The 27894-nt window shown below is 40.2% G+C and overlaps 1 protein-coding gene across 3 annotated transcripts in view; it reads right to left on the bottom strand.

Moving 5' to 3' along the window:
- The window catches only part of cadm1b (cell adhesion molecule 1b), a 198243-nt gene that overhangs the window by 30903 nt on the left and 139446 nt on the right, over positions 1-27894 (bottom strand). For 2 of the 3 annotated variants that reach the window (XM_058413796.1, XM_058413798.1), the window contains 6 exons: positions 24277-24429; positions 23086-23223; positions 20442-20600; positions 17023-17119; positions 15704-15876; positions 8077-8136 (listed from right to left, as the gene is read on the bottom strand). In XM_058413796.1, the coding sequence (XP_058269779.1) occupies positions 8077-8136; positions 15704-15876; positions 17023-17119; positions 20442-20600; positions 23086-23223; positions 24277-24429 (780 nt within the window). The remainder of the gene's footprint in view (positions 1-8076; positions 8137-15703; positions 15877-17022; positions 17120-20441; positions 20601-23085; positions 23224-24276; positions 24430-27894) is intronic. The other variant, XM_058413799.1, reaches the window with a different exon arrangement.

The following is a 27894-nucleotide window of genomic DNA, read 5'->3' as shown; positions in this document are numbered from 1 at the left end:
TTTCCTTCTCATGGAACTGGGTTGAGTACTTATCCTGAGACGTTTTTCCCCAAATATTTTTCTTTATTCTTAGCCTACCTGCTTTCAGCTTTGTCCGTGTGATTGATATGCATTTTTTAAATCCCTTAACATAGGAGCATATTGCAAGTTTAATCTTCAACAAAATTTCTACAATCACTTTCCTCAGATTTAAATACAACGTTGAGCCAAAAACAACAAAAAAGATGCCAAACAACTTAAAGGGAGAAAGAAATGTGTGATAGTGATTTTATCATGTGGAAATGAGTTCTTAGGCATAATGTACCTAAATCCCACTTATCCCTGATACAATCACAGTAACACAAACTGTTGAGTGGCAAAAGCAATATAATAAAACACTCCCTCCAGGATTATGTGGTTTTGCAGTTGCAGAAATTACCACAAAATCAATCAAACTCTTGCGATTTCTCTCAAGGAGCTTGCAATTTTCAAAATGGCCTCAGACTTTCTGCAGATTGGGCTCAAGCCATCCTTGATTCATGCGCATGGAACACGAGTACAGCTGTCCTAGACATATGTGCTTTCGCTGGTAGCAGTTTAATATATTAATCCTTTAATTGTGTTTGCAATTACAACAGTTCAATAGTTGCATCACAAATTAAAAAAAATATATACTGTATATAGCTCCAGCAAAATCAAGCATTTTTTGCCACAACACTCCAAAAAACTCTGAGTGACTGATAAATTGATGATTTGTTTATACTGTTTTATTAATAATTTTCACAATAAACAATTCTTCTTCCACACAAAAGTGGTCTATTAGTACGAGCTGTGGTTGCTAAGCAACATAACAGACAATGCTCAGTGTATTCTATGCACAGCTTATGTGTAACTTTTTACTGATTCCATCCCTGGAGCATTAATAGAGAATTCGATTATTGTGGTTAAATCACAGTTGTGTGTATATCAAGGATTTCCCAACATTTTCAAGCGCAGTTTAGTCAGATTTATGAACAGACAATGTCTGTTTTATGGCAAGAATTTTAGGACAGCTATAAAAAAAAGAAGAAGACGACTTTCCAATGAATGTTTCATGACAAGGAAGTCTTTATGAAAATTTGTGCTTGTCAATTTTTCTCTGCTGCTTTTTTTTCTCAAATCATGAGCACCAGGCCTTCTTGGCTGAAAACCTAGCCTGTTTTTTTGTAGAGAAGACTTTAATAATTGGGAATTCTTGCTCGGGTGGTCTGCCAAAAAAATTCGATGGTGTTGTGAGCTGTGTGACTGGTATTTACGTGAATCTGTGTGCTTCCTTTGAGCGCAGTGGCATTTGCTCCTCCTCCATAGAAAACCATATTTGGGATATGAACTGTTGCCTGCTACCTGTTGCTAGGCTACACAGAAGAAGATGATGAAACACAAAACATGTATCAAGTAAAAGAGAGAGAGAGTGAGAGAAGGCGAAAGAGAGAGAAATGTACCAGGGGTGCGAAAGCAGAGAACACATTCACGAATGGCACAACTCTGCATGTGTCCATTCTTATCCAAAAGGTGGAAGATGTATCATTCAGCACCTGCGACGAACTTCTGATTCACTCTACGTCCTTTTGCAGAGGAAACCAAACAATGCACGCTATATTGTGGTATTTTGAAATGGATTTAATATATAAACAAGGGATTTGTTTCTACTGGTCTGCTGAGAGGAGCTTTAGCCCAAAGATCAATACAGAGAATTTGATCAGTACAGCTGGACTTAACCACAGGTTGAACAGCATGATTTATTCTTAGCTTATGAACGTGTGCTTAGATTTGAGTGAATAACCCAGTTGGTCCATTAAGGCTGAACATTGCCCTTTTGATCTGGCATTTAACAGAGAACAGACTAAGCGAGTGAAAAAGTATGTCACCTACTAAAAATACGGTCCAACAAGCAGAGAAAGCTCATCTACAGGGAAAAGAGCCTAAGCGTAAAAGCGGGCTTTTCACACTGCTATTAATAATTGTTCTAATCCCTGTTTTTAATCCCGGGTAGAGGAAGATTTCCAGTTTAGCGTAATTTTGAAGCGGGTTTGCACCGGGGTTATGAATCTTTTGCACTGTTAAAGAGTGTGAAACAATGTTAGCAGAGTTACAGTGCTATGGTTAGATGCTTAGCGACAGACAACCAATAAAAAAACCGAACAGTGCTTGCCTCATATCACATACTTTGCTTTGTGAAGATTCATTAATTTTTATATACACCGATCAGGCATAACATTATGGCCACCTGCCTAATATTTTGTTGGTCGCTGCCAACACAGCCCTGACCCTGTCATGCAACTGTGTATCAATGAGCCTTGACCACCCATGACCCTGTTGCCGGTTCACCACTGTTCCTTTCTTGGACCACTTTTGATAGATACTGACCACTGCAGACTGGGAACACCCCACAAGAGCTGCAGTATTGGAGATGCTCTGATCCAGTGGTCTAGCCATCACAATTTGGCCCTTTTGGTCAAACTCGCTCAAAATGTTCACATGCCGCCTAATATATCCCACCCACTAACAGGTACCATGATGAGGAGATCATCAGTCTTATTCACTTCACCTCTCAGTGCTCACAATGTTATGAAAGAATTTTTAGTAGTTTATTGTTTTGGAGAGCTATAATACACCAGAGGAACGACTGTTACTGCTCATTAGTTTTGGGAAGCAATTATTTAGTCTACGTTTTGGTGGCCTGGAAATTCGTAAAGAATGTTTATTTTGTCTTCAATTTTGAATGCAAAAAAAAGCCAAATAGACACATCTGTTGTGGCAAACCTAAGACACACACAAGTTCTGAATTACTCAAACTGAATGGCTCTGAGGGTGTTCATAATCCAAATGAAGGGCCTGGAGTTAGTTGAGCAGGAAGCATACTTCTACTGCTCTGCTTCTGGATTACAGCAAATCAAGCACTTTATTTGGTTGCTGAGAAATTTCCAGATCTATTTTACAACTTTACTGAAACATAAAATCTGCCAGAGTGTTACAGAAAGTGCATACTTTCAGAAAGCAACGCTCGAGGTTAACACTGTGTTCAGAAAAAAAAACAAAAAAAAAAACCCGAAAAAAATGGAAGCAAGAAAGGACAGACCATTTATAATAACCTACCTTGTCTTGTGTGTGTCATTTGCCCAGTGGCAGCTCCATCATCCTCACACACAGCAGCATAAATGCCCCTCATCAGACAGATATATGAGGCTACCTGCTCATGCTTTACCTAAAGGCACCCAAGTGTGAGCTGCACATATTGCCAAAAAAGCCCTGAAAACAGATCTGCAGAGGAGCTCATTATATGAGAAAAAACATTGTTGATGTCAAAACATGGATGTAAGATACGGCTCAGGCATCATTCTTCAGTTCTGCTGGTGTTACATCTAGTCTGGTGTGTATTAGCTGGAATTCCTTTGCTAATACGGGTCTTAATACAGCAGGCGTGCTGATGTGTCGGTTCAAGACGTAAGACTTATTCACCGTGTGAAGTTTGCCAGTGGCTATTTGAGTCCATCCATCCATCATATACACACTCACAGGCCAGGTCTTAGAAAAAGCTCTGCACATTCATGCAAGTATACACTCAGCCAATCATGCAATGCATCAAATCATGCAGACAGAGGTCAAGAGCTTCAGTTAAGTTTCACATCAAACATCACAATGAAGAAAAAGTCCGATATCGGTCAGTCTAACCGGTGCGTGGTTGTTGAGAAGAATGACCAGACCGGTTCAAATAAGGCTATGGTAAGTTAAATAGCTACAATAAAAAAGCCGCTTAAAATGCACAACATGTCAAAGCCAAAGGTGGACAGACTACACGAGCACGAAGGTTCCCTTCGTGACAGCCATGAACAGGAGCTACAGTGGACTCACAAAAATAAACAAAATAAATAAATAAATTTCCATCTTTGTTTACTCTTTTCTCTTTTTTTGCGTACATTGGAGGGCTTTTAGATTTCAGTAACACACACTCACAGGAGTCCTTTTTGAAAATCTAAAAATTCTATGAAAATCTGAGCTTTAAATTTTTTCATTTAATCTTGAAAATAGACCGAATTTGAAAGTAAATATGCAAAACCTTGATAATTAATTTTATAAACAATTTTAGATATTACTATTTCTGGGTCCAAGTGTAAGCAACTGCTTGACATCGCCCATGTTAACTGCTTCGGGTTAATGCTTTTAATTTAATTTAAATTGGAATTAAACTGAAATTTGAAATGAATTATTAAAAAAAAATATTTTGTAAATATTTCAAGTAAAAAAAATGCTAACATTTAAATGGGTCATTAGAAATAGTGCAGAATGTTGAATATTAAATATTGAATATTTTCAGTATTTAATATTGAAGATTCTGCACTAATTCTAGGTCTCTATTTTAAATGTAAGCAAATATCTGATACTGACAATATGACATACACTGATCAGGCATAACATTATGACCACCTGCCTAATATTGTGTTGGTCCCCCTTTTCACCCATCGAGGCATGGACTCCACTAGATCCCTGAAGATGTGCTGTGGTATCTGGCACCAAGATATTAGCCTCCATGGACCCCACCTCACAACTTAAAGCACTTAAAGGATACTTACAGGACTTAAAGGATACTTCTGATAGATACTGACCACTGCAGATCGGGAACACCCCACAAGAGCTGCAGTTTTGGAGATGCTCTGATCCAGTGGTCTAGCCATCACAATTTGGCCCTCTTTGTCAAACTCGCTCAAATCCTTACGCTTGCCCATTTTTCCTGCTTCTAACACATCAACTTTGAGGACAAAATGTTGACTTGCTGCCTAATATATCCCACCCACTAACAGGTGCCATGATGAGGAGATCATCAGTCTTATTCACTTCACCTCTCACTGCTCACAATGTTATACCTGATCAGTGTAAATGTTAACTGATTTGTACAGATTTTCCTCATGTCTAATCTCTTCTATTGAAGCATGCATTCAAAAGAAACTGAAATTCATTTTCAATTTTCACTCAATGATGTAATTTGTAATAAAAATTGTTTTTAGTATTCATAGCATTCAGTTAGCACAGTAATATATTTATCTCTTTCTCTCTCTCCCTCTCTCTCTCCTCTCTCCCTCTTTTTAAATCTGGCCACAAATCTCTGTCTCACTTTATTGTTCGAAGGAGCATCGTCTCGCTACTGTCTTTCTTTTGTTATTATCCCATCATTGCTCTACGAACCAAACAATTCTGCCTGATCCACCTGCCCTGGAGGGATACTTGCAAAGCTTCATGCTATATTGAACACGACTGATATGATATCTATGTGAAACTTCACAGCTGATAACCTTGTGTCTGCTTCAAATTGCTCTGTAGTGTCCTGAGCTCACGACCCGACCGGAATTACTCCGATGCGAAAAGCAGTATTGCTAATCGCTAATCAACACCAATACGTCTTCTTTCTCTGTGCTCATCGAGTCTAGGCAGAAGTGAGAGAGATAGTCTTTCAGAGAGAAAACAACTGGAGAGTTAAGGGGGCAACGTTGGATTCAAATTCCATGCTTTCTCCTTGAACATATTAGTTAAAAACAAACAACAAAAACCCCCCTCAAAAGTTACACAGCGCTCTTTCATTTAGCCGTTTATTTTGCATTATAAACAGCAGTCGTCAGAAAAATGTCACAGCTGAAAGCTACCAAACACTTTAGAAAGGCACTGCTGGGTTTTTTTGGTTTTAATTTAACTCTCTCTCTCTCTCTTTGCCAGTTCATCAAAAATACATTTTAGCTGGAGGTTCACCGGACCTCGCGATGATTTATTTGGTTTTCAGTATAAACAGATTTCTGCATGTGAAGAAACTTGACTCAGTCATCAGAGGCTTTAATTCAACTCAATTTGGTTTGTTTAACACTTAAGAGTGGACACTGTGGCAAAGCGACTTTACAGGAAATTCAGAATAAATTTTAACATTTAAATTTATATTTATACTTAATGAGCGAGCCAGGGGCGATGGCGGTGAGGAAAAAGTATTCGCGACGATGTGAGTGAGAAACCTTGAGAGGAAGCAGACTCAAAAGAGAAGACATCCTCATCTGGGTGACACCGGAGAGTGTGATTATAAATCATTTATCTTTTATAACTGTACATTAAATAGTCAAAAGTGTAACTAGGAGCTTTTTGAGAGTAATTCCTGCTTCTAACACATCAACTTTGCGGACAAAATGTTGACTTGCTGCCTAATATGTCCCACCCACTAACAGGTGCCATGATGAGGAGATCATCAGTCTTATTCACTTCACCTCTCACTGCTCACAATGTTCTACCTGATCGGTGTAGTTTTAATATATAAGATTCAACATTGTCACTATTTTCTCCTAGATCCCAAAATCCATATTCTTTTTTGACACAGCAAGACATCAGAATTGGTCACAGCTTGTCAATAATAATAATAATAATAATAATAATAATAATAATAATAATAATAATAATAATAATAATAATAATAATATCTGTTCTGTCTTATACTGCTGAAATTTCAGTGCCTAAAATTAATAACGCCAAAAAAGAAAACATGAAATCCTGAAATCATTTCATTTCTGTTGTTATCTGAACCATTAATGTTTTGAGCTACAGCGTCAAGCTGGGCTATGATACAGACTGCAAAATGGATCTGTGTGTCTTTCACCTTCTCAAGCTTCTGGGCAAAGCTCTGTCTAACACACACACACACACACACACACACTCACACGGGGGTCCACTGTGAAAATCTAAAAAACGTTTAATATTTTTTCATTTAATATTGGAAATAATTATATTAATATTTATTTTTATTTTTATATATAATAAAATATAATAACAAACAATATATTTATTTTATGTTTAATATTTTCAAAATGTATTATATTAAATATATAACACAAAGAAAGACCTTGATAATTTATTTATTGTTCAAAATTCTGCACTATTTCTCAGTCCTTTTTAAATATAAGCAAATGTGCGCTATTGTCCATGTTAACTGATGAAATAAGGTCAGATTTTCATGACTGACTCTTTTACTGAAGCGTGTGTCCAGATGACACTCTGATGCGTTCGATCTGAAAACACTGTGGACTCTACAGGTAAAAGGTTCAAGAAATCAAGACGAGGCAAAGGTCAGAGGTGAAGAAATTCAAGAAGAACCCTGGTTCCTCTCAGGGTTTCTTCCTCACGTGGTCTCAGGGAGTTTTTCCGCACCGTCGTCCCCTCTGGCTTTCTCGTTAGGGATAAACTGGTCAGTTAAAACTGTATCTCGGGGAAGTGATGTATTTCTTTAAAGCACCTTAGTGACATTCGTTAAAAGTGAATAGAAATATTAATGCCTTCAATCAGTTTTTAACAACTGATTATTCAACTACTTTTCTCTCTCTGCCTCTCTTTATCTCTCTTTCTCTCTCTGCCTCTCTCTATTTCTCTCTCTCTCTTTTTCTGTCTCTTTCTCTCTCTCTCTCTCTCTCTCTCTCTCTGCCTCTCTCTATTTCTCTCTCTCTCTCTAACTCTCTTTTTCTTTCTCTCTCTCTCCCCCTCTTTCCCTCTCTCTCTGTCTCTGCCTGAATGCCCCCCACCTCTCTCTCTGCCTCTCTTTCACTCTCTGCCTCTCTTGATTTCTCTATCTTTTTCTTTCTCTCTCACTCTCTTTCTCTCTCTCTCTCTCCCTCTCTCTGTCTCTGTCTGAATGCCCCTCCCTCTCTCTCTCTCGCTTTCTCCCCCCACCTCTCTCTGCCTCTCTATATTTCACTCACTCTCTTTCTTGCTCTCTTTTTCTTTCTCTCTCTTTCCCTCTCTCTGTCTCTCTCTGCCTCTGTCTATTTCACTCACTCTCTTTCTTGTTCTCTTTCTCTTTTTCTCTCTCTCTGTCTTTCTCCCCCCTCCCTCTCTCTCTTTCTTTCTCTCAAATTATTGTTATTTATCAAAGCTGAGTTAAAACCAAAAATCTCTCTCTCTCTCTATCTCTCTTACACACACACACACACACACACACACACAAACATACAATGTAAGCTCAAGGAAGCACAAAGAGACAGAACAAGGCAAACAGGTGAGATGGAGGTAGAACCCTGAAGCCAAGAAGGTGTACAGTACCTTGGGAAGCATCAGGGTGGATGATTGTAGTAGTGGGTGAGGGGGTTGTGGCGAGAACATCTAAATGGGAAACAAAATGAACACACACACATACACATACACACACACACATACACACACACACACACACACATACATACACACATACACACAAGGCAGACAGTGAAAAAAAGGGAAAAGGCATTGTGAAAGGACTGGAGATTAGTGCAAGAGCAGAGAAATCTGACACAACTCTCTCGAACTATTAATATTTAAGATAAAATGGAAGGGGAATTATATTTTAGTCCCTCCAGGATTTGGTGATTGCAGAAATGAATGCACAAATTTGGGTCAAGCTGTGTCATGTGACATCATCACAACACACATTCAGCCAAATTCCTCTTTCTTTCATATACATCAAACATGAGTACAGCTGCACTATATTGCCAAAAGTTTTGGGACATCTGCCTTTACATGCACATGAATGGAATATGGAGTTGGCCCACCCATTGTACCTATAATAGCTTCAACTCTTCTGGGAAGGCTTTCCACAAGGTTTAGGAGTGTGTTTATGGGAATTTTTTTTTACCATTTTTCTAGAAGAGCATTTGTGAGGTCAGGCACTGATGTTGGATGAGAAGACCTGCAGTCATGATGGAACAGGAAGGGGTCATCCGCAAACTATTCACACAAAGTTGAAAGTTCCTTTCGCTGGAACTAAGGGGCCAAGCTCTGAATAACACCTGAATTCAATGATATGGAGGGGTGTACCAAAACTTTTGGCAATATTGTGTATCATAGAAAGGAATAATAGATGTGTCTTCACTGGTAAGAGTTTAAAAGTAGAATTGCAATTTCACTAATTTAAGTAAAAAAAATTGGGAGGGACTGATATATACATTATTATTATTATTATTATTATTATTATTATTATTATTATTATTATTATTATTATTATTATTACTATTTCGACTTGAACATCTCATAAGAATCTGTTTCTTTAATATGCAGGTAAATTCTTTTTTTATGATTTTTTCTTGCTTGGTTTGATATGCTGTATTATGAAAATGTCTCGTACGATAATAACGACCTACAACGTAAAGGTAACACGCGACCCTGTGCTCCATAACATCCTGATGGCTTCCAGATAAGTCTTTGTGAGTCTTTGTGCTGCTGATGTACAATCCTGTCTGGAATGTGCACATCAACTTTTTTTTTTCTCGTTTCCACCAACACGCGGGCCCCTTGCTGAGAAAAAGTCGCAGTGGGCAAAATTGGCTGGCTGTCTCTAGCGCTTTATTGTCTGTGCTCCATCAAGAGATCTCAGTAGGAATCTGAACATTTCCTTTCTAATGGTAAAACATCAAAAGCGGTGTAGTGCATGTAGACGCCGGAGCCTGAAGCCAGGTCTGGCCAGAAACCTTGTGGAGAATTCAGCGTGTCTGCTGGCACCACGGCAGACGGGGGTATTGGAAATGTCAGCGCCTCCTTGTAGAAATTGCGTATGCAGTAGAGATGGCCGCCGCCAAAGGTCTGAATGGGATGTGGCATGCATAATAGTCGAGCAAACAAGAATTTTCCACAGGCAATTTGCAGGCCGGCTGACTCCTGGTTCGAAATTATGAGCGCTGAAATATGAATGCAATTTCGGAGGGCAATATTTTCTGCGGGCCGTGAAGACGAGAACGGGGAATTCAAATCAGACGGGGCATCGCCAGCATGATTCTGACAACTTGTGACTTGCTTCCTAATCTTACCCGTGATTCGTCATTTCTTCGTTTCTTTTATTGCCGCAGTAGCAGAAGATATCGACTTACACAGCTTCCATGTTCACAATGATATCATCGCTAAGCTAGTTCTCAAATTGTTATACATGCAATCGTTAAACTTTGTTTTCATTCTTAATTAATTTAACAAAATCATCTAATTATGTACCGATCGTCATGATCAGGAAATGGCTTTAGGTCATTATTTCCGATAAACATGATCATATTTAGTCCAGCTGTAACTTGAATGATCAAGTTCAAGTGTTGTCTGTCTGTCCATCCATCCATCCCTCCATCCATCCATCCATCCAAGCACCACTACACATACCAAGCCACCCAACCACCCATATATCCACTGACCCAAGCACCAAAACCCCATTGAGCCATTGATCCATCCATACATCCATCCATCCATCAACCCAAGTACCAAAACCCCATTCACCCACCCACCCACCCATCCATCCATCCATCCATCCATCCACCTAAGCACTAATTCATCCACCCATCCATCCAACCAGCCAAGAACCAATACATATACCCAGCCAGCCATCCATCCACCTAAGCACCAATCTATACATCCATTCATCCATTCATTCATTCATCTATCCATCCATCCATCCATCCAACCATCCATCACATAAAATTGTTAATATTTTGAATGTTTCTCTTAGGAGATACTTGTAAGAGTGTCTATAACAGAAAGCATATAAATACACTATAAAAAGGATTATTAGGGGTAGTAAAAACTGAGGCCTACAAACATACCTGCCTTGGACCAAGTTATAAATGTGTTCATTCAGCCTCATGCACTCTAAAAACTCTCATTCACTTCACTCCCTGTAAAGTATTTGCTGAATTCATGCTAGTTTTCTGACATTACCGAGAATTTGTGGGTTGATTTCTTGGTTTGTTTCTGTTTCCATGTGGTCTGACTTTGCCTTGCCTTCGCTGTGCTGTTTGCTAATCACTTGACCACATATTTTTGACTCTGCCTGGCCAATTTGCCTGGTTTTTATCATTAAAGAGAACTTTTATCTGCAGCTGTATCCGACTCTGCAACTGTTTCATGACAATAACATCCATCCAAAATATCCTGAATCTCCTCATTGCTAGTACCAAACAGCTCTGGCTCTAAGAGTATGTAGCTAAGTCTTTGTCAGTTTGTTTAGGTGAAATATGTGAGACACAACCGCAAAGCTAACAGATGGACCTGATACTTTTTTCCCTTTCAGCACCTGATTTCTTACATGAGTACATTGCTGAGCTTCATGCCTCAATGAACAGAGCAAAATCAACACCTCAGTAATGTTGTGCTGCAAGGAGCAGTGGTGTAGCATAAAAAAGTCCAAATGAGGTCTGCTTGTGGTATGGAGGAGAAGAGTGATGCTAATATTTAATATTCATGATGGCTCAATATAAATGAGTCATTTTTTTTCAAGATGAATGCTCTGACAAGCTTTTATATAAGATTTTATGAGAGATTACAAGAAAATAAAGACAGCTGCTTATCATTTATATTAAACAAAGTACCTCAAGCTAACGTTAACTAAACTTAGCCGGTGTATTGTTCTTAATATTGTTCAGTGTAAATAAAGTTTAGCAAAATGTTGAATTATTGAGCTTGTGGTATGTGGCATTTTTAGCACAATCTGGCTGGTTTGAGGAGATTAGCTATGCTACCTGATCACTTCATGATGAACATCTTGTTTTAATGCTATTTGAAGTTCAAATTCAAATTTCCAATGACCTGTCTATCTAAATTGTCCATAATGTGTGACTGAGTGTGTTAATGTGTGTGATTGTCCAGAAAATGGATGGATGGATGGATGGATTGATGGATAGATGGATGGATTAACATTAAGACAAAAAAGCAAGTCCTGCATTGGTGCTTGGGTGGATGGATGGATGGACACGGATGGATGGATGGATGGATGGATGGACAGATGAGTGGATGGATGGATGGATTAACATGAAGACAAGAAAGCAGGTCCTGTATTGGTGCTTGGGTGGATGGATGGATGGATGGATGGACGGATGGATAGGGTTTTGGTGCTTGGGTCAATGTATGGATGAGTGGTTGGGTAGCTGGGTATGTGTAGTGGTGCTTGGGTGGATGGATGGATGGATGGATGGACAGATGGGTGGTTGAATAGATGGATGGACGGATGGGTGGTTGAATAGATAGATGGGTGGATTGATGACATGGAGAAAAAAAAAACAGGTCCTGTTTTCTCTTTCACTGAACATTCCCAAATGCAATCCACAGACTGATGAATCACTGCAGGTCAAACACCACAACTTAGCAGAGATTTAAAAGTAAACATGCAATTAGCTGGAGCAGGTATGATAAGCTCTATCAACAAATGAAGTACATTGCCCAAATGACAGCTGCTAGTCTTGTTGCACTATGAAAATGACAAAAAAAATATGCACAAACAATAAAGATAATCAGTACACGCTAATTAGAAATGAGAACAAATTCTCCTGTGAGCAACACATATTTATCATGATATCACTGCTCTTTCAGCCAGGATGAGAATCTTCAGGCACTAATACACTGAATATTTGAGCAGTTATTTGCCTATAACCTTGCTGTATCTTGAAGATATTCACTATAACTTAACTTTACTTTCATTCATTCATTCATTCATTCATTCATTCATTCATTCATTCATTCATTCATTCATTCATTTATTCATTCTTAGTATCCTGGTCTTGATTTCTGGAATAGGCTCATAAACAGGATAGAGCCGTTATCTTAGCAGTTAAGATTCACCAGTCAAAAGCTATAATTTGTCTAGCTCTATGCTATCGCTGCTAAAGGATTCTCAGATTAAACGATCCAATCAACCTAAAAAAAAAAACAGGAAGTAAACAGGCTTTAAAAGCTTGTGAGCTACACTTAACTACAAAACAGGACACAAACAGGATTGCCTCGTAGATACAGTTGAGATCCTACCTCACAGATCTGCAAAATGTGAAATCGCTTAAAAATTAATAAAAGCAATCATAAAAATTGCGCTTTGTTGTTTTATTTAGTTCTGCCCTGACTTTGCTATTTCACATAACAGATGGTTACGTATAGTTAAGACAAGACAAATGTAAGCTTTTGAACTCAGGAAGCTACGTAAGCTAGCAAACAAAAATACTTACATTTTTAAAGCCTTCAGTGTCTACTTTCATATAAACCATTAACCTCAACTGAGGAGCTCATGACAAAGAAATGCAGGCCAAAATTCCATTTTCGGCCTGTGATAAAAAGCTAAAAGCTATTTCTAGACGTCATTCCTAATTCCAGCTAAATCCCTTTAAAAGAACTTCACCTATTTCATTTTTCTTTCACTTTATGGTCAAACTTATAACAAGAAAAAGGGACGGAGATACATGTTGTGATAATGACGGTGTATTCACGATGGAACACAAAGGAAAAGACTTAGAGAGAGAGAGAGAGAGATCAGTGACGGTGTTCCCTGCGAGACGACTGGATGGAGGTTTGTTCCTCACTTTTGAGCGAACGTCCCTGGTGTGCTGGGGAAAGAGCGACTGTGACAAGCCACAAAGGAACACAGAGGTTTGTGGGATTCTCGCCTCACAGGAGGATGTTGTGTTTGTTCGAACTCGTGGAGTTCTGTGATGTATTTTGTGAGTCTGGCGCAAAAGAAAAACAAAAATCCACCCGCAATTAACATTAGCATGTTAATGTTGAATATTAATCAACATTTCTAACGACGTCTAGTGAAATTCTGACTCGACCTGTTTGGTTTTAAGCGTGGTTTAAAGCATTTTTAATAAACCCTTTTTTTCAGTACACTGGCGTTCTGTTCCATCCAATGGAAATTGACTTATGGGACATTTTCATTCAGTATAAACAAATAAATTATTTTATCGCTCATATAAAATGAGTCAGGACTCAGTGTGAGATGTTTTTCCTTCTGTTGGATAACCTTATCCAGTATTTCAGTAGTTGAAGAAATGATCGTCAAATTTTTATGTTTATGAACAAGCACTTGGAGCGTCTCAGAGAGCAGGGATTGAAATCATCATTTACTTTGAAGAAAAGCTATATAAACCCCCCCCTACAAATTCTTACTTTCATATGAGCCATTAATCACCACAGTGTAGTGCAACATGACAAAGACAGTCAGCGCTGAACCTGGACACAACCAAAACAGGTAGAAATTAATTTTTTGGCCTCTAGTAACAAGAGTTAATGATTTCCTCCCTTACCCATAATGCATTTTGACTACCCACTGATTTTAATAAATTATTTCTAATAAAGTCCTTTGGTCTGCTCAAACAGATCAGCTTCAAAAGCTCTAGCACTCATGCTAATATCATCGTCAACCCCATCATGCACATGTGTCATATTCATCAGATTAATCACTAATTCAGGACCTGTTCCAAATTCAGTGGAACCTCGGCATAGGAATTTAATTGGTTCTGAAGGCGAGTTCTTAAGGCACAAATTTGTATTGCGAGACGAATTTTCCCATGAGAAATAATGTAAATGCAGATAATCCGTTTCAGTCATCCAAAAATATGAGCAATATTCCCAATACGAAGCGTACGTAAACTGTATGGCTGCTTACAAAGAACTGACCCAAGCCAAGCGTTCCATGTCAGAAGTCCTCATAGGAAGTCGTGCCACCAAGTTTGGGCTAAAAATAGAACGGATCACCCACGCCACCAATCTGTCAACAAAAAAACGGCTGAAAAATCACCTAGCTTTTGAAGGCATGCCAGGGGCAACGTCGGTATTGTGGGTTTCCACGCTTCGCTGGGCTTTCCACTGGTTCGGTTCATTCATATGCCAAAAATGCTTCATTTGGCGATTCTTAAGGCAAAAACTCATAAGAGAGGGCATTCATATGTCGAGGATCCGCTGTATTACGCATATTTTGTTATCTTTAAACCACTAAAGTTCTGTGTAAGGTTATCCAACAGAGGTAAAAACATGAATCAACAGCGTCCTGACCCATTTTACATTAGAAATAAAATCATTTATTTGTTTAAAATGATTGGAAATGTCCCAGAAGTCGATTTCCATTCCACAGGAAGAATGGAGCACCAGTGTACTGGTACAAATGGTTAATAAAAGACTTTTTTTTTTTTTTTTTTGCAGTGAGCTCATCTAAATCCATGTATCAGACTAATATTTATATATTAATAAATTTTTATTATAAATTATATAATAAATATATATTTCCATGCTTCGCTTGGCTTTATTATATACAAATGCTTCATTTGGCGATTCTTAAGGCAAAAACTCATAAGAGAGAGCATTCATATGTCGAGGATCCGCTGTATTACGCATATTTTGTTATCTGTAAACCACTAAAATTCTATGTAAGGTTATAAAACATGAGTCAACAGTGTCCTGACCCATTTTACATTAGAAATAAAATAATTTATTTGTTTAAATTTATTTGCTAGCTCATCTAAATCCATGTATCAGACTAATATTTATATATTAATACATTTTATTTTATATATGTATATATATAACCTTGTAAGAATCTAACTTTGTGTTAGACATGAGATTGTGTATCTCACAATCTAATGTCTGACACAAGGTTAGATTCTTACATAGTACTCTTTGAAGACTTTCGGGAGAATTCCTTCTGGCTTGTAAGGGAAGAAAAAGTGAAAAAGAAAGGACTCACAACTGTGAATAAAATAAAATAAAAAATAAAAAAATTTTATTTTATTTTTTTTTGACTCACTTTTGCTCCAGGAATTGACACCTTCCTTGGCAGCAACTAACTGTAGACCTTCCTTGGCTGCAGCTAACAAGGTTAATAGTGATTTAAAAATAAATAAATATATAAGAACTCTGCCTGACTGTAATGGTGGTGTAGAACATATGAAGCATGTGTACATACCGTAGACGTAGAGGATGTAGTCGTCGTACGATTCTCCGACTAGGTTGGACGCCACGCAGCGGTAAGTCCCATTGTAGGACTTGTTGAGGTTCTCGATGAGGAGATCAGAGCCGGTAATCACGGCGTGGGAGGGAACGTCATCATCTACTTTGAACCAGTTAATTTGATGAGGCCTGTGAACACAGCACAATGGCAATTTCAAGATCTCTATGTCAACATCCCTGCTGAGAGAGAGAGAGAGAGACAGACAGACAGACAGACACAGAGAGAGACAGAGACAGAGACAAACAGAGAGAGAGAGAGAGGATAACAAGAAGGTCTCATTCAAATTACATATGCACGTTCAATACAAATGCACACAGACACACACACACGAGTACCAAAACTGTCATCATGTGAATGAGATCCAGCATTATACAGGGATGTCTATAATTGCCTGATGATTGTGTTTGATGTGTTAGCTACATGTTTCCTGACCACGTCCTTGGGGACTCCGTGTGCTCCACTTCCTTTTTCTTCTCCAGCACACCTGCACCAGTGCTCCTGATTGCCTGGTTGACATGCATTGGGAGTTTGGACTGCGGTCCCCGAGGACAGGCTTAGAGAAACGCCGTAATGCTTCGAGACACATGAAGGCTTTTTCACATGAAGGCTTCTGTACATTTATCTTATGTACAAACAGCGATGTTTGTCTGAAATCGGCGTTTTTGAGATCCCTCATGGGGTCCAAAGCAGTAGCATTTATTTTGAACAAAAGCCTAATGTCATGTCACCTAATGGTACCTCTTATGGCTGACATATCTGATTAAGTCACATGGGCTTAGCAATATGTGGTTTATAGTCATCATAGCTGGACTACTGATTAGACATGGAGTGATTTCATGTCAAGAAGAAGTACAAGTACAGAGCCTGACTCATGGTAGAAGATACACCGATCAGCCATAACATTATGACCACCTGACTATTATTGTGTTGTTCTCCCTTTCTGCCGCCAAAACAGCCCTGACCCGTTGAGGCATGGACTCCACTAGATCCCTGAAAGTGTGCTGTGGTATCTGACACCAAGATGTTATCCTTACAGGACTTGATAGACACTGACCAGTGCAGACCGGGAACACCTCACAAGAGCTGCAGTTTTGGAGATGATCTGTCAAGCCATCACAATTTGGTCCTTTGTCAAACTCGCTCAAATCCTTACGCTTGTCAATTCTTCCTGCTTCTAACACATCAACTTTGAGAACAAAATGTTCACTTGCTGCCTAAAATATCCAACCCACGAACAGGTGCCATGCCAAAGGACAGATCGCTTTAGGACTCACTGAGGTTTGCCTTTTGCCATGCAGCTCAGCTCGAGGTTTTCCCCTTCTCTTGTTAGGCCCTCTGGAAACTCCACCACAATCTTAACCTCTGGTTTATCTGAAGAAAAAGAAAAACGGTGGTTCGATTAGAATCTTTACATTTAATATTATTCATCAAGTTAAATAAGTCTCCAGGACAGTCAGAGATCATCAGATCAGATCTCAGAGCCAACACGCTAACTCCTGATTTCAGGTTTTCTCATCTGATCTGCATTCAGGTCATAGCACTTGTTCATCCAGTGCTTTTAATCACTGTCACAAGCAGCTTTACAGAAACCCAGATATTAATTTGTATCTGTAAGAGCAAGTCAAAGGCAAGGAAAAACTCCCTGAGAAGTTCCTTTCCCATCCTCTGCTAGGAGACGCCATTTTGAAATCTTTACAGTGTGTTGAAAAAATGTTCAGTATGAGCAAATAAGGGAAAATTGCATTTTGGTTTTTTTTACATAGTTCTGCCTTGAGTAATCTACTTCGCATGACAGATGTAGTCCACAAAAATAACTACATTCACACAAATAAACCAGTTTAAATGTTCTTCAAAAAATCCTTCCACTCCTGCACATTATTTTGTTTTCCAGCATCTTCTACATTTCCAACCACAGCTATACGACGGTCAGATCCATCTTTCCACACTGAGGACAACCGAGTGACTCCTACACAGCTATTACACTCACACACAACGATTACACGAGGCGCAAACATTCACAGACGAACAAGAAGGCTGCACACTACATTAAAATCCAGGGGGTGTGTAAACTTTTGAACAAGATGATCAGTGCCGGTTGTTATTTTCTTTCTTTCTTTTTTCTTTATTTAGTTCTGTCCTTTAAGAAAATAATAGCAATTGACTCTGATCATCCTGTTCAAAAGTTTACACCCCCCCTGGTCTTTAATATATTGTGATGCCTCCTTGAGCATCAGTGAATGTTCGTAATAGACGTGAATGAGTGTAATACAGACACAGATTGGAGAGAAGTGAAATATGTAGAAGATGCCGGAAAATCTGTAGGATTTGTCCCCTCAGTACAAACAAGATACTCATGACCAACTCACAGAAAAACATATGTAACTTAACAATGTAAATGTGTGTATATGAGTGTAATAGAATATATATATACATTCTTGTGTAATCGTTGTGTATGAGTGGAATAGCTGTGCACGAGTCCCTCGGTTGTCCGCAGTGCGAAAAGAAGGCTCTGAACGTCATATAGCTGCGGATGGAAATGTAGAAGATAACTGGAAAACAAAATAATGTGCTGGATATTTTTTAAAGAACAGTGTGCTCACAGAACTTGATCCTCGGTGATCCTCCAGACAACACACAGTGTTAAGAATCGTGCCTATGTAAACTTTTAAACTGGTTTATTTGTATAAATGTGGTTATTTTTGGGTCTTGTGGCCTACATCTGTTATGTAAAGCAGATTATTTAAGGAAGGCTAGGAAAATATTCCTAACATAGTCCCTGTAAACAGCAGTAAAAGGATGCAAGGTTAGTATTTTATTGACTTCAACAACAAATTCCGGGCATACCTGTGAAATTGCTTGATATATGCCTTTTATATAAAACCCAGACCTGGGCATAGCACTACATGACTTTCATAGCAAATCTTTTCTCCCTTGGGTAACAGATGCACAAGCTGAGGGCAGCGACTTCTATTCAAACTGTCTATTTAGTGTTAGTGTACTGTAAAAACCTTTTTCATCTTCCTTCCGTTTTTTTTTATCTGTGTTTGTCAAAATGTCAAGCTTTTTACAGTCAGACTGATCCCATCCTGTCTTTTCTTCACAAAGGTCAGCTCGTGCAGTCAGCCTTCGGAATAAATTAATATTCGGCAAAGATTACAAAAGGTTAGGTCAGCTTTTCCGGGACTTTCTGCAGCCGGCAATAAGGTGCACTGATCACCCTCAATTACCGTGCTATTTAGAGACTAGCGTTATCAAACTGAGGCATAACAAGACAAAGCCTGTTTTAATTAAAGCAAATCCCCCAGCTCTGACCAGGTTAATAACTTATAACCAAAAAAAAATTAAAAATTAAAAAATTTTAAAATTGCTCCTTGTATCAAATGTTTTTTAAAAAAAAAATTTTTAATTATTTTTTTACTTATATTATATGTATTATATTTTATTATATATTATATTATATCTATTTATGAAAAAATTAAGAAAAAAAGAATTTTGCTACAAAATTAAAAAAAAAAACTTAAAAAACCCTTTTTTATTGTTTATAAGTTTTGTTTTATATATATATATATATATATATATATATATATATATATATATATATATATATATATATATATATAATTGAAATATAACAAATGAATAAATGGTGATTTTACCCAATTTTGCTCGTTGTATCAAAAGTTTGTTTTGTTTTAATTTGTTTTCTTAAATTAAAACAATTAAGCAAAGAAAAAAAAGTTTGCTACCAGAAAAACAATTTTTTTATTATAATTTATTTTTATTTTTTTTGTTTATAATATAGTATAACTAATTAATGAATAAAACTAATTAATGAATTGTGACTTTTTTCCCCCAATTTTCTCTAGCTCTTTAATATTCATGATGTTCCTTTATAGCTAATGTATGCATGTCACAGCACATCTTTGGCAGGATGAGCAGCATATTGCATTCTTCTCTTATGCTGTAGGCATTTATCTGCTTTCCTTTAATAACTCCTGAAAAAGTTCTTAAGCAGCTTAATTAATTATTACTAAAACGAACAATCACACAAGACATACTATAAAATGCCTGCTTTGTTGTGCTCTGGTTTACTGGGTAAGGGGTTTGTCAGGTTTAACAGCTGTACAATTACACTGAAGCATTACAAACAGATTAAATAACTAGAATACATTACCTGGTTAATGAATTGCAAGGCTTTTTTTAATCATTTATTACGCGGTTATAAAAGGGAAATGATTTATAATCACACGGAGTCTGGCTCCTCTCAGCATTTCTTCCTCGTATCGTGTTCTTTGTCACCGATTCCTCTGGTGTGCTTATTAGTGAATAATATAAAATGTATAATGAATTTTTGTAAAGCTGCTTTGTGACTACAGCCATTGTATAGAGCGCTAGGAATTTACTTTTTTAATGTGAGAATTTTCTCATATAAATAAAAATCCTGTTCACGCTTCCTTATTAAAAGGAAGTGAGTAGCACCTGTTAATTATATCAACACTAAATAAAGCATGGGGCATCGCTTGAACTGCCATTTATACAGCACCATGTCATAGAATGGCTTTATCGATCATCCTGTCATGGTAAGAATAAAGACTCCTCATAAGTATAAGTTACACATTCAGCAGATCATAAAAATGTGCTTCTGCGGAAAACACCAGCCCCTGCTGTGCTGCATGCTCGAGCAATGACTCACACTGCACTTCCAGGTATTTCTGGGCTTGGAAGTCCTTCACAGCTGGATGGTCAATGATGCAGATGACGGCCACTCCATCGTCCTCCTTGGAGACTGTGAGCCTGAGCCGGCTAGTGACGGTGAACATCCTGTCGTACGTCTCCTCCGCTGTTTCCTCACCTGGGAGAAAAACACATGAGTGACAAGGCAGCCATTAAAGGAAGCGCCATCTCTCTCTCTCTTTCTCTCTCTCTCTCTGAATGGCTCCTAATAACTCCCAGTCCCAGATGAAGGCCTTTGAGAAATGATCCATCACCTCCAGACAAATCTTACATTCATATAAAGTGGCAGGCACATTTCCTTGCTGTCATGCTCAGTATACTGACTGTGACATCCGAGCCATCGCTACATCACATCATCACATCGTCTCGCACACATACATAGACTCCTTTTACTCCAGCCGTATATATGTACTTTTTCTCTATTATTCTGAAATTCGCAATTTAGCTAAAAGGAATCCGTCATTAAGCTAAACAGAGCAGAGCCTCCAGGATGGTTAGAGCACATCAAGTCACAGACTGGCGAGATGCTGCCGTATTTCTAAGACAATCTGGAAGCTCCAAGGGCACAGAACTAATTGCAGTGGTGATGATGATAGTTTACTTGGAACTAATGAAGTGGGGAAATAATTATAGCTCAGCACTGACCTACAACGCTGCTCTTTTCCCGGAGACACGCATTGTATAACAAACCGATTTAAGGAAGATGTTGGCATAAAAACATCACGACCAAACAAAAAATCACATTAACTTGATTAATCTTAAATGATTGAATCATGTATTTTTATGAAACATTATGAAAAGATATTACCATCCATGTGGTCTTGAGTGTGTCCTTCAAACCTCGTTATAAAAGACGATTAAAAACGTTTAGATGAAAACATATAGACTATGGAGTGTGCAGGATCTCATTGTGTTGCACAATGAACTCTCTCTCGTTGATTATAGCCGGCTCCTAGTCGACCGTTTCTTGGGGAAACTGATCAGTAATTTGATCTGATTGGTCTCCGCGCCACGCATCGCCATAGTATTGGAGTACTTCCAGGCTTGGTGCACCTTTTTTGGGGTGATGGTGGCTCAAGTGGTTAAGGCTCTGGGTCGTTGACCGGAAGATCAGGGTTCAAGCCCCAGCACTGCAAGTTGCCACTCTTGGGCCCTTAACCCTCTCTGCTCCAGGGATGCTGTATCATGGCTGACCCTGTGCTCTAACCCCAAGGATAGGACATGCAACGAAAGAATTTCACTGTGCTGTAATGTACATGTGACAAATAAAGGCTATTTCTATTCTGCTAGAGTGAATACCGACACGGCTGTGAGTACTACAGAAGAATGTTCGGTTCTGCGGCCTCGACGACAAGCGCGATCTCGCATTTACACGAGAATCCTATTAAAAAAACCCAGAAATCGTGAAATTAAATATTAATATTATTATCTGACATTTGCGACACAAGATAGCCAAATATTTCTGTTTGTTTTTGTTCCGTCAACAGAAATCGTTCCCAGAGACGGATTCGACAGATGGATACGGGTGCTGTGTGTTGCCACGGCAACGCACAGACTGACTGACAGCCAGCTCGTATCTCTGTGTAGTACCGGTTTCGGTTTAATGATCGGAAGACAGCCGGCGAAAGTTGTTAGGTGTTATGGTAAATATCAGCAGCCTGATCAAATTAGTGAAGGAGCTGAACGGAGTGACATAGGATTCTAATACAAATGGCATTTCGGGTGACATCTCTATAGCAGTGGCCTCTTCATGGGCTTGTACAGTGTGGCACATGCTCCACGTATGCAAATAACAATAATAATCATTTAAAAACCCTTAAAAACCCTCACGAGGATTCCAGTGAGGTGTTTATTTAACATTTAACATGCTCCTGAAATTTTAAGAGACTGAGCCGCAAACAAGGTCCCAGCAGATATAACCTTTTTATTTGTTTGTTTGTTTATTTTGAAGCAATATTCTGTTGCCAAATATGCACCATATAGAACCTTCAAAAGCCAAAACAATATATTTATCAGCAGTATATAGCGACTGACAAGCGCTAGTGATTAAACCTGCTTTCATTCCCAGTTTTGACTCTTGACTTGCTCATCCTGCATGACTCATTGCTGAAATTCGGGGCTCCGACTGATTCGTTTATTTGCTCAGCAAAGCGCTCGGTAGCATGAAAGCATTCGCTTGTCACCAGGTAGTCTCTGAGTTACTCGCCACTCCCCCCCCCCCATGTCTTAATGGAGAAAGGCATTCATGAGCAGATTACGCAGCCTGCAGACTCTCTTTATCACACAACCTCAACCGGTGTCAGCTAATAGGCGGGTAGCGCCGGCTGAGTGGGAGAGGAACAGCTGGAGTTTGTTCAAAGCCACTTATTTAAGCTGAGCCAAAACCTCCCACTGAAAAAAAAAACACACACACACACACGTCTCAGACTATTCTTTTTCTGCACTTTCAAGCGAGCGTGGCCACCTCGTCGAAATCTTGTTACGAAGAAATTCTGAAAATCGTCGTGGGATTACCGGAATGGGAGTGGTGAAGACGGATTAGGGATCTTGGATTCGTTGGGGGGGTGGAGAAAAAGTGCCTATTGACGGTGTGTGAGTCTGACCTTGTAGGATCTGATCTCCTTTCATCCACACGATGCTGGAGGCGGGCTTGCTGCCCATGGCCGTGCAGGTTATCTCCGTCTCGTTCCCTTCGCTCACCACATCCTCACGTGACTCGATGATTAGGTTGCCTGGTGGAACTGGAGGAGCATAAACAGCAGCAGGATTAGATACGGGCTTTGAGTCTCCCTGCGGCTGGATCTCTGTCTGGATCTAAAGTCTGCTGCACAACATTCTCTTTCTCAGAGATCTGAGAGGTTAAAAAGGAAAAAGGGAAAAAAAAAAAACAACAACAGCATTATCAGAAGCACAATAATAGCGGTGTAGAAACCTCAGGAAGATGTCGTGTTTAAAATAAAGTGCTCGGATGTGTTTACCTTAAATTTAAGAGTGCTGCCATAGAAATCATCAGCTGCCAGGAATCACACAGCAGCATTTTTACACCAGAGGATCTGTGACGGCAGTAATTACTTTTGGACCCTGACGTATCTGTTTACCAGTTTCTCGGTCGCTGTGTGTTTACACACAAGACGTCAGCGTGTTATATGTCAAGCTGCTTCTTGCTTTAGCATCGTATTGCTAGCGTATTTTTCTACTTTGCCTGCCTCTACAGTCTGCCTTCATGTTTCTCACGCTGGGTGCCGGTGACATGTGCAGTCATGTTCGCGGTGAAACACTGAGTGCAAGATCCCTCTTGATAAGGCTTTTATTTCTACGCCGCCTTTTTCTTTTTTTTTCTATTTAATATCAGGGCTCGGTGCCAGGGTTCGGCGTTCACGCTGTGAATGTGTACAGCCTTGCCTAGTTTTAGGAAATGAAGTGACTTTGGAGCATGCTCATGCACATTCATCTCCCCAGGAAGTCCAAATATGGTCTGTAATAAAGCTCTATCATTATCAGTATTATTAAATGTGAAAAGCTCATTTAAAAAAAAAAAAAAATCATTCTACAGGGCTTTTTTCAGAATCGAAAGAAAAATCCATTCAATATGGCTGCCAAAAGCAGACCTCCGATATCAATAGCGCAACATCTGTTCCTCTTTTCATCACCCTTGTTATTGGAAACGGCATGAAGGTAATTGGTTGATATTGTGTTATGGCGGGATTCAATTAGACGGGTTCAATTGACTGAAAGGATCAATGAGGCAAATCAATAATCATGATTTTAGCATTCACAACGCTGCTCTGACATACCCAGGACGGTGATGTCGGCGTAGGCTTCCTGCGGGGGGTCCGTGTAGAGCTGGCACACGTACCTTCCCTCGTCCAAGAGCGTCACGTTGGACAGCGACACACGCAGCTCGTTGTCCGAGAAGTTAACCAGCTGAAAACGGCTGTCCTTAAGAGCTGGAAAAATACACAGGAGGTAAGGTTTTAGCACTGCGCGTAATAAGTGACAGGCTCCGAGAAAGCCTGAAAGTTCAATGTCTCTGAGAATCCTGATCACAGGTTCTACATGCAGATCTCCCTTTTAAAATCCAGCTACTGAGGTGAGGGGTAAAAAAAAAAAGAGAGAGAAAATCCTAAGAATAATGATGATGCACACTGGGAAGCCAGCGAGCCGCTGATGAAAGGAATGTTCTCGCTATGAGCAGAACTGAATGAGACATTTTATACAGGCACGTTCTACCTTGACTTGCTCAGGTGCACCACTGAAACGCTGATATATCTACTGAGGACATGATCACTGTGTTAAGCCAATGCACGCGGTGGACGGTGGACACGAGAACAAAAATGGGCGCCGAATACGCTTTCTACTATTGGTAGGTGATAGATTGGCACTGAAGCCATCAACAAGACACTGTGCCCTGTTTCCATTTTGGCTTTGACACAGAAGCAGCTCAGGGAATCAGAGGAAGGTGAGAACAAGAGAGGGGTGAGAAAGAGAGAGAGAGAGAGAGAGACTGAGAGAGAGAGGGTAAGAGAGAGAGAGAGAGTTTCTCCTTCTTTTATTAATCTTGTGAATTTTAATTCTTTTACTAATAATTGCTGTTAATAGTAGACACCTCTCATGTGATGAAGTGTACCACATTTCTGGCAGAACGTCCGCACGTGGCACAAGCTCCGCCTCCCTTATCAACTGACACAAAGTGTTCACGAGGAAAAAATCTAAACTGAACCTAACATTTCATACATTAGGTATAATTAATTTAATATTTGATGAATCTGTTTTAATGTTGAATGTTGTATAATTACTGAAATAATTCTAATAAGCTATCAGAATCCTCACTGTTGACCACACCCCCTTTCAGTCACACACACACACACACACACACACACACCCTCAGCCAAGCTGCCAGAAATCACTTTCACTAACTAAACTCATCTCTTGCTCCTCTGTTAACTCCTTCAAGTCCTGAAGAAATGTCCCACAGCGTGTATTACAGGATTAGACAGTATAATTGGATAAAATAATCCTATTCTGTGTGTAAGAACAAGATGAGGAAATCCATTCCACTCTCCACCATGGTAATTACTGTCCGTCCATCTGTCCGTCCGTCCATCCATTTTCTGTAGAACTTATCCTACATAGGGTCACAGGGAACCTAGAGACTATCCTAAGTGACTAAGTGGGAACAAGGCAGGGGTCACACTGGATGAGGTACAGGGTGCCACCTACAACACTGCGGGGTCTGCGATATACTGTGGGCGCGCGCACGCACGCACGGACACACACACACACGCGCGCGCGCACGCACCCACCCACGCACGCACGCACGCACGCACCCACCCACGCACGCACGCATGCACGGACACACACGCGCACGCACGCACAGACACACACGCGCACGCACGCACATACGCACCCACCCACGCACGCACGCACCCACCCACGCACGCACGCATGCACGGACACACGCCAAGACGCCGCGACACGCACGCACAGACACACACACACGCCAAGACGCACACACATACGCACCCACCCACGCACGCGACGCGACTCCACCCACGCGACGACGCGCATGCATCGACACGCAGACGCCGCGACACGCGACGCGACGGACACGCGCGCGCGCGACGCGACGGACACACACGCGCAAGACGCACGACGGACACACGCGCGCGACGCGACGCGACGCGACGCGACGCGACGACGACGCACGCACGCACGCACGCACGCACGCACACACACACACACACACACACACACACACACAGAGAGCCACATGGGGATGTGGTGGCTTAGTGATTAAGGAAGTGGCTTACTGATCCGAAGGTTGTGAGTTTGATTCCCAGTTACACCAAGCTGCCACAGCTGGGCCCTTGAGTACGGCCCTTAACCCTCAGTTGTATAAAAATGCGGTAAAATGTAAGTCGCTCTGGGTAAGGGCATCTGCCAAATACCAGAAATGTAAATAAGCTGATTTTGAAAGGAAGTGTACTGGAAGAAACTGTAATGAAATGTATGCTAATACACTGCATTGTACACCGATCAGGCATAACATTATGACCACCTGCCTAATATTGTGTTGGTCCCCCTTTTGCTGCCAAAACAGCCCTGACCTGTCGAGGCATGGACTCCACTACATCACCGAAGGTGTGCTGTGGTATCTGGCACCAAGATGCTAGCAGCAGGTACTTTAACTCCTGTAAGCTGCAAGGTGGGGCCTCCATGGGATACTTAAAGGATACATTTGATTGACACTGACCACTACAGACCGGGATCACCCCACCAGAGCTGCAGTTTTGGAGATGCTCTGATCCAGTGGTCTAGCCATCACAATTTGGTCCTTTTGGTCAAACTCGCTCAAATCCTTACACTTGTCCATTTTTCCTGCTTCTAACACATCAACTTTGAGGACAAAATGTTCACTTGCTGCCTAATATATCCCACCCACTAACAGGTGCCATGATGAGGAGATCATCATTGTTATTCACTTCACCTCTCACTGCTCACAATGTTATATCTGAATAAATATCAAAAAAATGATGAAGCAGTCAGATTACTAAATGTTTGTTTTCGAGCCTTTGTTACTAAGCCTTTTTTGTTGTTTACCACAGAACGCGTATAACAGAACACAGAAAGCATGGTGTTGTGATTTCACTGGGGTTTTTACTTTTCATTCATGTGAAAAAAAAATAGACACGGAGCGTGAAATCCAGGCAACGCGGCTGCTTCGCGTGAATCTGATAAGCTTCTGACGCAACCTGTGTGAATTGAAATGCTCGACGTGAACCAGGTCTTGACGTGACCGTCCTTTAGCGTTACCATTCCTACCATGTTTAAGTGTTGCAGCATGGTAAGGAACATGCTCGTGTTCGCCGAAAAACTCGACAGATCGAATGTTTTTTGAAGTAAAAGTTCCTGGTGTTCAGAAAGCATTGTGTTCAAGCTCTCAGAGGAGGGCGGGGTAAACCTGGGAACGGTTCAGTAGGACATATTTGTTTTTTTGGAAACATCGAGTGAGCAGCCGAGTAAACATGAGACAGAATAAAACATTACAGCAATGAAGAGACTGAAGACTGAGTGATCCACAGCTACATCCACACTCTTAATGTCAAGCGTCTGTGAGATGTGACTGTCAGTGACTCAGCCTCCTGCTCTCTCTCTCTCTCTCTCTCTATCAGTCTCTCTCTCTCTCTCTCGCACGCACGCACACACTCTCTCTCTCTCTCTCTCTCTCTCTCTCTCTATCAGTCTCTCTCTCTCTCACACGCACGCACACACTCTCTCTCTCTCTCTATCAGTCTCTCTCTCTCTCTCGCACGCACGCACACTCTCTCTCTCTCTCTCTCTCTCTATCAGTCTCTCTCTCTCTCTCTCTCTCTATCAGTCTCTCTCTCTCTCACACGCACGCACACTCTCTC

The sequence above is a fragment of the Hemibagrus wyckioides genome, linkage group LG17 (genome assembly GCF_019097595.1).
Source record: "Hemibagrus wyckioides isolate EC202008001 linkage group LG17, SWU_Hwy_1.0, whole genome shotgun sequence".
Classification (NCBI taxonomy): domain Eukaryota; kingdom Metazoa; phylum Chordata; class Actinopteri; order Siluriformes; family Bagridae; genus Hemibagrus; species Hemibagrus wyckioides.
This window is presented reverse-complemented; position numbering and strand designations above follow the sequence as displayed.